Source organism: Micromys minutus (assembly GCF_963924665.1).
Source record: "Micromys minutus genome assembly, chromosome: 20".
Classification (NCBI taxonomy): Eukaryota; Metazoa; Chordata; class Mammalia; order Rodentia; family Muridae; genus Micromys; species Micromys minutus.
In genome coordinates this window covers 8,352,011-8,366,346 of record NC_137955.1, presented here as the reverse complement: position 1 = coordinate 8,366,346, position 14,336 = coordinate 8,352,011, and the positions used below count along the sequence as shown (strand labels likewise).

At 37.3% G+C, this 14,336-nt stretch overlaps 2 protein-coding genes across 2 annotated transcripts in view; both read left to right on the top strand.

The window, feature by feature from the left end:
* Positions 1–14,336, top strand: part of IPO11 (importin 11) — a 138,285-nt gene that overhangs the window by 81,937 nt on the left and 42,012 nt on the right. Inside the window, exon 28 of the mRNA XM_080933618.1 lies at positions 5,125–5,246. Within this exon, the coding sequence (XP_080789744.1) occupies positions 5,125–5,246 (122 nt within the window). The remainder of the gene's footprint in view (positions 1–5,124; positions 5,247–14,336) is intronic.
* LRRC70 (leucine rich repeat containing 70) lies at positions 10,565–12,913 on the top strand (the record flags this gene model as incomplete). The annotated part of the gene is made up of 2 exons (XM_080933617.1): positions 10,565–10,680; positions 12,073–12,913. Exon 2 carries the CDS (start codon positions 12,338–12,340, stop codon positions 12,911–12,913), a length of 576 nt encoding a protein of 191 aa, XP_080789743.1. The 5' UTR covers positions 10,565–10,680; positions 12,073–12,337.

The following is a 14,336-nucleotide window of genomic DNA, read 5'->3' as shown; positions in this document are numbered from 1 at the left end:
TCAGTTTAATTCAGCAAAATTTTTGAGTGATTCTGGCAATATAGTTCTCAGCATGAATTTTATGTGTTTTAGCAAATAGTATTTAAAATCTACAAGAGCTCAATGGTAACATTTGAGTTCCTGTCACATATGTGAGAAATACTAGAGAGCTAGTGAGAGCCTGTGCTGTGAGTGTGTGGCCCTGTGTCAGTCTGGTGTCCAGGACCCCAGTCCTCTGTTGTCACAGCTGACCAGAAAGCTTTATCTCTTCTAGGGGAAGAAGTACTTAAACTGTCCTGGAAGTACAACCAGTGTACTGTGGAGAAAGAAAAACTATTGCCTACACAAACAAAACAGCTTGTGATTAGAAAAATAAAGTGACCCGTAGTTCCATATCAACATTGGATCTAGTTAAATTCAGACGTCTTTTTAGTGTGATATTAAGTGACTTAATTGCAGTAAACAGTAGACAATCTTGAGCTTTTTAAAAAGCTTGGAAACACTAAACATGAAAGCCTGGCTTTGGTCTTCATACATCCACATCCCATGTAAGACCTAGCCCACTCACCTTCTCTAACTTCGAGAGCAAATGCCTTGCATTATAATGAGATTTTACGTATTATTCTGGAAACACTCTACTGTTCTTTGTCTTTAGCGTCTTCATTTGCTTCACTTTGTTTCCCAATTTTGTACTTTCTTTTTTCAAATTTGAATTTTTAAAATTTTTATTTTTTAAAATTTTGTTTGTGTATGAATCTATGTGTGGATGTGTCCACTTCAGTGTGGTGGCCACAGAGGTCAGAGGCGTCAGCTCCCCAGGGCTGCAGCACCAGGGAGTTGCCAGCTGCCTGATTGTGGGTGCTGGAAATGAAACTCCTGGCCTCTGAAAGAGCCTGTGTGCTTGCCTACTGAACCATCCAACCGTGCATTTTACTATTGGAGTTTTAACTGTGTGTGTTCTTTTGTAAAGTTTATTTTGGAGAGACAGGCAGCCACAATTGAAATTCAGTCTGATGTCCCCTTTAAAATCTCCTGGTGTGTAAGCGCCTGGTCTGCCTGGATGGTAGACTCCCTCGCTGCATTTCATCAACAGCTGCAGTGCTGGAGCTGTCCTTGGCTCTGCTTTACAGAGGAACCGGAAACATGGCCTTGGCCTTATCTGTCCTGTTGACAGGTCATTTGTTTTTACCAGAAGTCTGGGAGAAATATAAAAGGAACAGTTTGTGGTTTCCATCTTTAGGCTATTTAAGTGTCTAGCTACTTTTGTATTGTTCTGGGACTCTGATTATGTGGTATGAAACCTCTTCAAGGTATTTCTTTTGGAGTAAGATTTGAGTTTTAACTCATAATGAGTGGTTACTTAGAAAAGCAGTTTACTGTAATCTAGTCCTTTCCTCTTAATTTCTCCCTCTGGTCCTTTTAGGACTCCATGATCCTAGCCACTTACTGTTCTGTTCTGCAGTTCTAGAAAGCACCTTTCCCCCATGCTGCCAAATCCTCACATACAGTGTTACCCATTACCCATAGCACCCTAGCCTCTCTCTTTTTTTTATTCTAGTGTAAAAATTGTATTTTCTGGGAATCTGCTCCAATGTCCTCAGCTTTGGTTTTGCTCCTGTGTGCAGTAGTTTTGGGACCAGTGTGCCTATCATTAAGGCAAATGAAGTACAAAGTGTGAACACTTCTAAAACTTTGTGTCCTCTGCTCCTTGAGTGCTCTTCTAAGTCTGGGCCTGCTCCTGTACCCGCCTAGCGGTGGGCTGCGTGCAGGTGCAATCTCGGGTTTTATAAAGGCCATGGAATAAGAAGGGGTTACATCTTGTCACCTCAAAAATAAAAACGATGATTTGTCCCGACATGAAAATTGCAGTCTCTGCAGACGCACAAATGACATGTCATGTGTTGCATGTTTGTGGGTAATCTGGGCTGGGTAATTGTACTGAGTCTGTGTGGCTGACAAAGCTGACATACTTGATACGGGACCCTTTACTAGGAAGCTTGCTGATCCGTGCCACCCAGCTGCTTATGGAGTAAGGTCCCTGCGGCCCAGATTGCCGTTAAATGTTGCTGTTCATTAAATATTTTCATAACAAACAAAATGTGTTTTAAATTTCATTGAAATATTTGATTTTGTGATTTAATTTTTATTTCAACTGTGTATCAATGTAGCCTTCGTTTTTATTGATCACTTTTTTGTTTTCCTTGTTTGGTTTGTTTTCCAGATGGTATCTTGCTCTGTAGACTAGGCTGCCCTCCAACTCATTTGTATGCTAGAGCAGCCCCAGACTCACAGCAGTTCTGTTGCCTCAGTCTCTGCAGTGCTGGATGATGAGCAGAGGCCACTGCATGGCCTATTGCGTTCTAATAAGGAAGCTCCGTAGTTCCTTTTATAACGGCCATGCTTTGTCTTTTAAAGTTTGTTTACCATGTATTCATTTTAGTACAGTTCCATATAGCATCTGCACCATTTATTTTAAATTAAATATGAAATGAAGACATGGTAGTATAAATTAAATTGTCATGCTCCAGGTCTAAACTAAACTGACTTGACCGCGTGCCATAGTAATGATATTCCAGCACCTCTAAGCTTCCAGGTATACGGTCTGTTCCACTTATTTAGTAATTAGCTTTAAACACTGTCATACTGCCCTATGTCCTAATTACTGTGGTAATTATTAAAAATCATACACAGGGCTTAAAGAAACGGCTTAGTGGTTAGAGTACAGTCTGCGCAGCTTGAGGACCTGAGTCCAGTTTCCAGTGCCCACACTGACAGCTCACAGGCCTGTAACTCCAGCTCTGGAATGCAGTGCCCTTATTTGGCTTCTCTGAGTTCCTGTTTGTGTGCACAAAGCCCAGCACAGATGCTCTCAGATACACATCATTTAAAAATCTTTAAAATTACATAGAAATCTAAAGTCATTTTTATTTCATTTTAAATGGCACAGTTACTGACAAATAAAAGTGTATTTGTACAAGGCTCAAATTCTTTTATATTTATTTATTTATTTTTGAATACATTTTTTAAGGTTGTAATTAAGTATTTGTGGGTACATATATATACACATATGTATATATGTAACAATAATATAGGAAAAGAGGCTATTAATTTGAGGGGATAGGAGAGAGACTAGGAGAGGCTGTAGGGAGGAAAGGGGGATGTGATACAGTTCTATTTTAATTAAAATACATTCTTTTTTTTTTGAGCTTCACATAGTCTGTGAGTTGTTTCTGGGGTGTTCAGAGATTTCTGGGGTTAGTATCCCATTATCAGTGACTGCATATTATGTCTGTTCTTTTGTGACTGGGTTATCTCACTCAGGATGATATTCTCTAGATGCATCCATTTTCTTAAGAATTTCATTAAGTCATTGTTTCTGATAGCTGAGTAGTACTCCATTGTGTAAATGTACCACAATTTTTGTATCCATTCATCTACTGAAGGACATCTGGGTTCTTTCCAGCTTCTGACTATTATAAATAGAGCTGCAGTGAACATTGTCATGCATGTGTCTTTGTTGTATGTTTGAGCATCTCTGGGGTAAATGCCCGGAGGTGGAATAGCTGGGTCTTCAGGTAGTACTATGTCCATTTTTCTGAGGAACTGCCAGACTGATTTCCAGAGTGGTTGTATCAGTTTGCAACCCCACCAGCAGTGGAGAAGTGTTGCTCTTTGTCTACATCCTCGCCAGCATCTGCTATTATCTGAACTTTTCATCTTGGCCAATCTGACTGGTGTGAGGTGGAATCTCAGGGTTGTTTTGATTTGCATTTCCCTGATGGCTAATGATGTCGAGCACAATCTTAGATGCTTCTCAGCCATTCAATATTCCTCAATTGAGAACGTTTTGTTTAGCTCTGTACCCCATTTTTTAATAGGGTTGTTTGATTCTCTGGTGTCTAGCTTTTTGAGTTCTTTGTACACCTTGGGTATTAGGCCTCTATCTGATGTGGGGTTGGTAAAGATCTTTTCCCACTCTGTTGGCTGCCGTTTTGTTTTCTTGACAGTGTCTTTAGCCTTACAGAAACTTTGCAATCTCATTAAGTCCCATTTGTCAATCTTTGACCTTAGAAGACTCAAATTCTTAAATCATGATATTGTATTAGGTATATACACCTTAATTTTTCATCCACCCTGACTTTGGGGTCCTGCTGTAAGGAAAGAGTGAAGCAGAGGACTGCAGTGTTAGAATCAGGAACTGTGTTGTTGAGCTTAGTAGTTTTTGAAACACCATGCAGATACTGCTGTTTCGATCATTTTAAATATTCTTTGAGTTCATAGATGTCTCAGGTGCAATACATAGTGTAGGGAACTCATGTATAAATACACTTCAACTAGCAACTGATTGCCTGTGTAATAGAAATGGTGTAACTGCTAACCAAGAGAAAGTAGCGAGCTTAAAGTGGAGAAAAATAAGATTATACAGTGGGTTTTATATGTGCAGATTTTTAAGGTAGAGGTTTGGCATTAAATATTTATTTCCTTAAAGTAGAAGTAGAAACCTATGTATAAATAAACCTCATAAATAGATAAGTTTTCTTGGTCTTTACCAGTGAGGGAAAGAGAAGGATGTCTACCAAAAGGCAGCTCGCTTTCTTTCATAGCAGTTTCTACCCTTGTGTTGGGACGAATCGGTGATCACCTTTGCCTTCCGACTCAGCACACAGACTCAGTCATCTCTCCCATTTGGCAATCTGTGCATTTAGTTCACCTTCAGTCTCATTGGGTTTTGTCGCTGTTATTAGGAATGGTTTACTTTCCTTTGAGACTGCAGGTTGGGGCTGAGGGGTGGCATAGCAAATCAGACTGGCAGACTACAGGACATCGTATCATGTAAATACAAATATGTGTACTTCTTCAGTGTGCCAGGAAGGTGGTCTCGATTTATTTATTAAATGATATTACTCAAAACACCATTGGCTACATACAGGTTTTGAATACTTGTCTTTGTCTCTCATGATCAATTGTAGTAAGTTTTTGGGTTTTCTTAACTTTCTCTAAACCAAAGCTTGTCCCAATTTTCCATGATTTTTGTGTTTGTGTACTTGAATTGTAACCATTTCTTGGGTTTTAGTTGTCAAGAAAACGTACTCATATTCAAATAAAATTTCAAATATAGTGAGCTATCTGTCTCCTTTCTTCCAGATGGACCAGCTTTTGGGAAACGTGATTGAAATGTGGGTTGACCGAATGGACAACATCACACAGCCCGAGAGAAAGAAACTGTCAGCTTTGGCTTTACTTTCTCTTCTGCCTTCTGATAACAGGTAAGGAAATGAAATTTTGATTTCTTTTTTTTTCCTTTTCTATATTTTTATGTGTATAGGTGTTTTCCCTGCATATGTGTGTGTTCACCATATGCGTATAACGTATGTGGAGGCAACAAATAGGGTGTTGGGTCCTCTGGAACTGGAGTTACAGATGTCTGGGAGCCACCATGTGTGTACAAGGAACCCAGGTCTTCTGGAAGAGCAGCCTGTACTCAAGCCCTGAGCCAGGTTTTTACCCCAAAGCTGGTTTCTTTTAAGGCAGAACAGAGTTTGGCAATGTGTTATACAACTATAATCCAAACACTGTGGAGGCTGACTGAGGCAGCCTGGGTCACAGCAAGAATACTTTAAAGGGGTAAAAAGCAAATAATAAAATGATTATTTGGACATCTATGGGTGCCTGAGAAGCATGTTTCCCTAGCCCATAGCTTCAGTGGTGGGTACAAATGGTTAGTTCTCAGGTCCCCGCCCCATCTGTAGACAAAGACCTTTTCCATTCTTCTGCAACCCCTCAGCAAGGCCCCCACCGTTCCAACACACAACTTTAGTTTGAATTTGAAAGACATAAAGGCATCTCTACAGACTTGATATTGTGTGAGAAAGATGACTGCAATGTATTAGTTCTTTATGTTTTAGGGAATTGTTTGAGAATCATTACCTAATGATGAATTAATGACATGAGTCCACTAATTTTTTTTGCAATTGTTCTTTCTGTTTTTTTAATTGAACTACTTTATTTTAAAAAACAAAGATAAATGTACAAATTTTAAGCATTTTTGCCTAAAAGTATATGAATACATTTTTGTCAGTACTTTTTTTTTTAAAGTTTTGATAGTATGCATTAAAATCTTACCAGTTACAATGAGTTGTTTCTGGGGTGTTCAGAGCTTTCTGGGGTTAGTATCCAGTTATCAGTGACTGCATATTATGTCTGTTCTTTTGTGAGTGGGTTATCTCACTCAGGATGATATTCTCTAGATGCATCCATTTTCTTAAGAATTTCATGAAGTCATTGTTTCTGATGGCTGAGTAGTACTCCATTATGTGTATCCATTCACCTACTGAAGGACATCTGGGTTCTTTCTAGCTTCTGGCTATTATAAATGGGGCTGCTATGCACACTGTGGTGCATGTGTCTTTGTTGTTCTGTTTTAAGATTCATAGCTAAAATACTTTACAAATTCTGAATGATCAGTTTGAATTCCTCTACCTTTTAAAAGCCTTATATTATATATGCATAGAGGGTAATATTTCCTTCAGCTGCTTTTTTTAGTGAAAATAATGTGTAGGCTCATTTACATATGTCTTATGTTTTCAAAGGACATCTATTTTCTAACTTGGGTTAAATGTAGAGAGAAATGATAGCGATACTTCGGTGTCTGCTCTAAACTGGCAGTGTGTTTTCCAACGTAAGAGTTTCACATAGACACATGACATGCAGATTTTGAATTGTATTTGTTTTAGCTCCAAGTATATCCCATGGGAGAGTGGTTAATGTAAGCTCATTGATTGATTTAAACAAGGGTTAATGAAACAGCAAAATGTATGTCTTGCTTTCCTGGAGAAAATGCCTTGTGATAAAATTTTCTAGGTATCAGATATGCTGTCTGCTTTGATTGGCTGTACTTTCACCTATAATTCTCATTGAAAAAATAGTGTGTGCAGTGTCAGTGTTTGGGGATTTATGTATATATTTGGAGTTTTGTGTTTGTTTTTTGTTCAAAGACAGTGTCTTACTATATAGCCTAATTGGCTCGATCAAACTCTGTGGTTTAGGCTGGCACTGAATATCTGCTTTTTGACTGCTGGAATTCAAGTGTGTATCACCACATTTGGACGTCTTGGTGATTTTTAAAAATATATTAGACTTGTAGTACTGTAAGATAGCAAAGTTACTTTTTTTTTTTTTTTTTTTTTTTTTTTGGAATATGTATGAAAAAGGCACCAAGGATAGATACTTTATAAAAAGAAACAGGGTCTGATTCAAATCTTGTAGACCCTCCTTGGTCTCTTGCCTCATGACTTTTGTTTGGATTAACATGATTATTCCTAAGTGGATATTCATCATAGTTGACTTAATTCTTTATCTTTAAAAAAAATTGTATCCTTTTTGTTTTTTAAATTATGCAGAGGTTGTGATGCCATTTTCATGTAAGTACATAATGTACTTGAAGATATTCCCTTATTTTCATCCTTTGAAGTAAAATAAATCTTTTGTAATATTTTATTCGTAAATCCTTAAGTCTTAGAGAAAGGTTTTGAGGCAGGATTCACCTGTGTTTTCTTTGTTTTGGGTTTTTGTATTATTTTTTTCTTCCCGTTCTTATTTGGGGCTGGAATCTTGGGCCTTGAACATGTTAGATGAGTGTTCTAACACTGGGCTACACTCCTAGCTCTTGCTTTTCATAGCGCCTCACTCATGGACTAAGTGGTGTCCCTTCCAGTGGCAGTCAGTGTCCCTTAAGACCTTATCACCTGCCTCTAGATGCCACTTTTGAGATGCCACCTACCTCTCAACATTCTCTGTGGAGAGTCATGTTCCAGGCAGACTAGTTCCACTTTTGGTAGTAGAAGCAGGTTTCAAATGATTCTGCTGAGCTGTCTGTTCCCTGGGGAAGCTTACTTGATACAAAAGTTTCTGGCTTTTATTTGATTAATTATTGTTTATTGGTCAAACATTTGGAATGCTATGAAAATCATACATAAGCATATGTACTTTGGTGTTTATAAATCCCGATGCCCACGTTCAGATCTTCTGTCACTTTTTCACTATAAATGAGTTATTTAACTTCTTAATATCTGTCTCTTTAACGATGAAGTTAAGCATCTATGAAGTTAGTACAGCAGCGATGCTGATGTTTAAACTATCTAAGAATTTGGTGCATCCTTCCAATTTTAATTGTGTTATACAATTCATATTAAGGAGTTAGTGAAAATTTCTTGTTTTTGTTAATGCTACAATACCTACTGTATTTATTATTTATATATATATATTTTTATATAATATATTATTTATTATAGTTTATACTGCTGTCTTTACTGTTTAGAGTGGGAAAACATATGTTTAATGTTCATGTGTGAAAAGAATTATTGTATTCTACCAAAAGAAACTTGTTCTTAAATTAGGGAGTGCCTGGTATATTTTCACATCTCTAGACTCTTGCTGATGCATGCAATGTCATTTTTACAGGAACATTGAACTACTCTGTACCTGTGTAAAAATAAATTAAATTTACTTTGTGTGCCAGTATGTATGTCCTGGAAGGTGTGTAGATATGAGAAGACAGCTTGGGAACCAGGTCTCTTCCTCTACAACATAGGTCCTGTGAGCTGAATGTCAGCCTTGGTATTGGATTCCTTTACCTGCTATGCCATCTCCCTGCCCCTAATCTGTTGGCTTCTCTGTTCTAGCTGGATTTAAATGAGTTTGTATAGACACAGACAGTTGTTTTCTTTCTATGGGCATTTTGTCTAAAATCTTCACTTAGTGGTTGTATTTTTCTTGTTAGAATGGATATGTTGCTGTTTAGAAAAAAATTAAACGTTAGGAACAGGTTTCCTTTGATAGAATGCAATAGTTTTATGCAATTTGATAAAGTTCATAGTTACTGAAAGAGAATTTTGTAGACTTAGCAAGTGACAGTAGTAGTTATGGCGATACATGGAAACAATTGAAGTAGAACAGCTAGAGGAGAGGGAGCCTTGTGTTGTCTGATCTTACCTTGTGTGTTTTCCTTTGTTTTAGTTTAGCAGACCTGTCCTTTATTTCTTTCCTGTTCGACTTGTATGATTTAATTGAAAAATATGTTTATAGTGCTTCTCCTTTGTATGTTACTGATAATACAAAAAAATTAATGAAAGACAAAAATCAATGGCTAAACAATATGCATAATTATCCAGCTATAAGCCTATTTTATTTATTTACTTGTATGTGGGGGCTTGTGTGATATATATGTGTATCAGTGTGTGTTCATATTTCATATGTAAACACATTCGTGTGTGGAGGTTCATTTGTACCTGTTTGAAAGCCAGAGTTCAACTTTGTGTGTGTTCTTCATTCTTTCCCCACTTTTCTTTTTCTAAGAGAGGGTCTCTCACTGATTTGGGTAGGATGCTGTCTAGCAAGCTTTGGGGATCTCCTCTTGTCTTTGCCTTCCTAATGCAGCAATGTTGACATGGGTGCTAGTGACCTGAGCCCACGTTCACGCTCGCATCGTAAGCACTTCAGTGACTTAGTCATCTCCCCAGGCTCTTCTCCCTAACTTCTCATGCAGAGATAAACTTACGTTAACAATTTGGTCAGGAACTTTAGATTATATTCCAACCCAGGGCATATGCCTTAATTTCTTCAGCAACTAATTGATAGTAATCAGTATTTTGCATACAAAATATAATTTTAAAAATTTAAACAGAAAAATATCAGGATATTATATTATTATTTTGTTCATTATTCTAAATTATTACTTTATTTTATGTACTGTTTTTAAATGAATAAACTTTCAATAAATGTTTGAAAATTAATATGTCAGTGTGATTAAAGATTCTTGGTGTGGTAGCACACATGCCTTTAATTCCAGCCTCAGGAGGCAGAGTCAGGCAGGTCTCTTATGAGTTCAAGGTAAACCTGATTTCTATGTATAGAGGGTTCCAGGCTGGCCAAGATTATATAGTGAGACTCTGTCTCACATATTTGTCTAAAGATCACATTATTTCATATACTTTTTATCTCAGTGTACTTTTTATTTAGTAATTGTGTTGTTGAGTGGAGCATCTCCGTCAGTAATGTATTTATCTTGCAAGCATGAGGCCCTGAGTTTAGATCCTCAACATCTACCTTAAAAATTCAGCTGTGGTGGTATCAGCCTGTGATCCATCTCTGGGGAGTAGAGACTGTCTGTGGAGCTGTCAGTGAGCTCAGGTTCAGTGTGAGAACCGGCCTAACAGCAAGTTATAGAGTAACGGGACCTTCATATGCAAATGCATGCATGCACACAGAGACACTATGTGTTGTTGGTAACTACAGCTTTCTTATTTAGAGTTTTGAATACCTCAAGTTTTCAGGCATTTGGCTTTAAACTTTTCTTTCAAGTTTTAGGAACCACTTAGGTGTATATATTAGGAAAATTGAATGCATTCTGAAAAGAAAAAAACTTTCCTGAGATTTCCTTTCAACAGTACTTTTGAAGCACAGATAAAATTGCTTCCTGTCTCTCAGTTTCCTGTATCCATGGCAACCCCTGTTTTACACATTGGCTGTAGAGGAACTAGTGTGAAGAGTGGCGTTTCCTGCACAAGCCATGCCTTTAAAATTCCAAAAAGGTGGAGTGCTGGAGGTCAGCAGTTGCCCAGGAAGAACTGAGTTACGGAACGGCGCTCTGCAGAGTTCAAACAAAAGCCTAAAGCGAGGGATGGTGTGATTTTCTTATTCTTGGTAAGATTACTTAAGTATAGACGTTCAGTCAAAATGAATTTTGTGGAAAACTACAGCTTGCCTTTTCTATAGTGTTCATATTTTCATAAGTTGTTATTTGATAATAGGTTTAATGTAGATTATGGGGCATGTATCCAGAAATCATCATCCTCAGGTCATTTTTTGTGTGACAATCGGTTCTAGTAGTTTATCTTAGCAAACAGTTTTCAGTGTGTGAGTTTGAGTCACCTTTGCTGAAGAGTTGGTTTCATTAGCTGTGTCACACTGTCACCCAGAATATGTGTTTACACAGGGCTTGAGCTTATTCCACCCTAAATGGATTACTTAAGTTTCAGTATTTTGATACTTTCATTTTAAGACCTTTTTGATAATCTAAAGTTTTGTCTTTGGAGCCAGTTCTGATGTGGGAAAAATATTATAGTGGATTCCATGTGTATTTTTATTTTCTTTTCCTTGCCGGTGTTTATTTCTGGTTGCTACCTGCTTTTTTATTATTATTATTGTTTAAAGGAATACTGGGAAATTTGTATTCTTACCAACTCTTCATGGAAGACAGACTAACTCAGTCTTCTCACACTCCTTAGAATTTTCCTTAAAGCCCAGTTTTTGTATCTGATTGGGAGTGATATCTCATATAAGCAAAATTGGATTAGTTATTTAATATTTTTGCAGAATTCTGTTTGGGTAATTATCTTGTATCTTAATTATCTTAAAGGCTTATCTTAAAGGCTTTGTTCAGTCAAGCCATTTGTATTTTCTGTCTCAAAACAGTTTTATAAACTACTTAGTGCCTGAAGTATTTAAGGGGCAGTGGGATCTTCTTGGTCTGACTGGGTGTCTTTCTGGTCTGACTGGGTGTCTTTGTTCTGAGGAGATTGAGGATCTGTAAATGTCTATATTACAGAGGACTCACCACTGTACTTGGCATAGTTGGTACATTTGTTCCCAGATTCTTGACTTACTGAGCAGTAAAAATGTAAAGATACAGATCTCAGACTTTCAATATCTTATACCCCTTGATTATTTTTGTATCTAAAAAGTAATATTTTAACAAAAGTACCATTAAATATTCTTCAGACTGTCTTTATGTTACCCTTTTGAAACATGACAGCCTTTTGTGTTTACCAATAAATTATTGATGTAAACAGTTATCAGCTGTAAAGGATTCCCTCCTAAAGCATTTAAGGATTACAAATGTTATTAGGATTAGGTTTAGTAAAATTAACAATCTTAAACATTTGATTTTACCTGATAATTATTTAGAAAATTTAAACCTGATAAATTTACTTTGTTAAGCAATTTACTGTAAATTAGAACCAAGAATCTTGCATACATTTGAACCTATGGGAGCATCTTTAAAGATCCTTAATCTGTCATTTAATAATCTTACAGAATTACAACCAAGGGTCCCTAAGCCATTGTCTTCATTGACTCCTCGTCAGGCAAATTCCAATTTTGTGAATACAAACTTTGGGGTCTTCAAGAGTGGCTAGCCTCACCAGCCATTGCTGGAAACATCTATTATCAGAGCCCTTATCTATGTGTGCAGAGCGTTATGTCACATTAAATGGACTGATATTACAGATTGCCTTTACCTTCAATCAATATATCCAGAACGTGGGCTGTAAAATCTCTTCCTATCCGTCACACTGCACTAATGATGGCCTGGCATAAAGTAACCACCAGTGGGAAACCTTTGGAACACGCTGAGCTGGAGAGCAGTACCGTCTGGGAACCGATCCGAGCTTCCCCGGCCAGCAGATCCTTTCAAGAGAGCACACTTGGTAACGCACTGGAGACCACTGCAGCTGTGACTGTGCAGACACAGCTCACTCCTGTCACCGTGAACTCGGAAAGAAGTACTGCTCCACCAATTGATGCCTCTTCTGTGTCAGGAAAAACATCTCTAATCTGTACCCACGAAGTTGAGAAATTGAATGAGGCATTTGACTTTTTGCTAGCTTTTTTCATCTTAGCTTGTGTTTTAATCATTGTTTTGATCTACAGAGTTATTCAGTTTAAACAAAAACTAAAGGCGCTAGAAGACTCAGTGGAAAACAGACTTGAGTATTACAGCTTTTATCAGTCAGCAAGGTACAGTGTAACTGCCTCCGTTTGCCACACCTCCCCGGATTCGCTACAGAGTTCTGGCTTGCAACAGATTGGACTTGATAAACAAATTGTTCCTGAAAATGGGGCACAAGTCATTCTCTTTGAACATTCTGCTTTATGACTCAGTTAAATATCACTAAAAAACTCCACAGTGCCCTGTGGACATAAAACTTAATTCTCTCATGGAATTATGTTAGGATTGTTAAAGTGTTTATTAGTAATTTGAATAAAGTGTACTTGTTCTGCATATATTTTCTTTAATATTGTACCAAGATAAGTAGTCAGCTTTCTGAGAACTGAACATCATGTTAAATATGTCACAATTTATGTTTATTTCTAAAGTCTTGTAAGGTCGTACTATTTATATTAAATTACCTATAAGGATAGGGAGATAGGGAGAGAGTTTAACTGATTTTTCAAAGTTCTCGTGACTTATGGCATGTGTCAACTCGTTTGACTTGCGCTGAAACTTCTATTTTTATGCTTTGTTGCTGCCTTGGTACTGGGATTACAGTGTTGAAAATTTTGATGTTGTTCCTGTTCTTGCTAGAACATGAGCCTAGAAGAAGACACGTGATCAGCATGTAATATCCTAAGTGCTGTTCTCAGAAGTATCTTTGAATATATGTGGTGATGAAGGGTAACTTTATGAAAAAAAGCATTAAAACTATCATTCGGTGCATAGAAACACACACCTTTTGATGCTCAAGAGGCAGAGGCAAGCAGATTCTGTGAGTTCTGGGCCTGCCAGGGTTATATAGTAAGGCCATGTGTCAAAACTAAGACAGAGCAGCAACAACAAAAACAGGAAACAGATTAACTCAGTAAAGAGAGCTGTCAGAAAGGTTACCATGTTAGAAAGATTAATGAACAAGAAAGAATACTTTTTTGTTTTGTAGCTATATAGACAGAAAAATAAATGGTCCAAGTGTATTATAATTTTATGCTTTATTCTGAGGGCCACAGGGAGCCCTTGAGGAACTCAACCACTGGAGAGATACTGTGAAATTTACCCTCTTTGTGGAAGGAACATCAACTAAGAAGCAGAAGTACTCACCCTGGTGAGAGATGCTGGTGTAGTGGTGGGCAGGGTGGATAGGAAGTTACTGTGCAAGTCAAAGGAACTGTTTTGGTAATTGAGGAGAACTAAAAAATGTTATGCTTTTTCCATAGGCAATTTTGTTCTGCATTCTGGAAGCTAAGATACAAAGTTGAGGTGGGTGGGCCAAGATGATCAGTCTTGAGGTAATAGAATTTCAGTTCATGTATAGTTGATATCCCTGTATAAATACCTGGCAAGCAGAAGTTAGGGACCAGCTTATCTGGTAAAGCTGGTTCCCATTTATCATCTCACACACTGAGCGACCAACAGAACTAAGCAAGAAAGATTAGAGCTCGAGCTTTTAGACTCATTAATATAGATATTTATTGGTGGAAATCAAGTAATGCAGTGATTTTTTTTATATTAGTACTCATTTGAAGTTATATACAAATAATATTAAACAACAGTTTAATCAACAAATAATAAACATTTGTGATAGTTA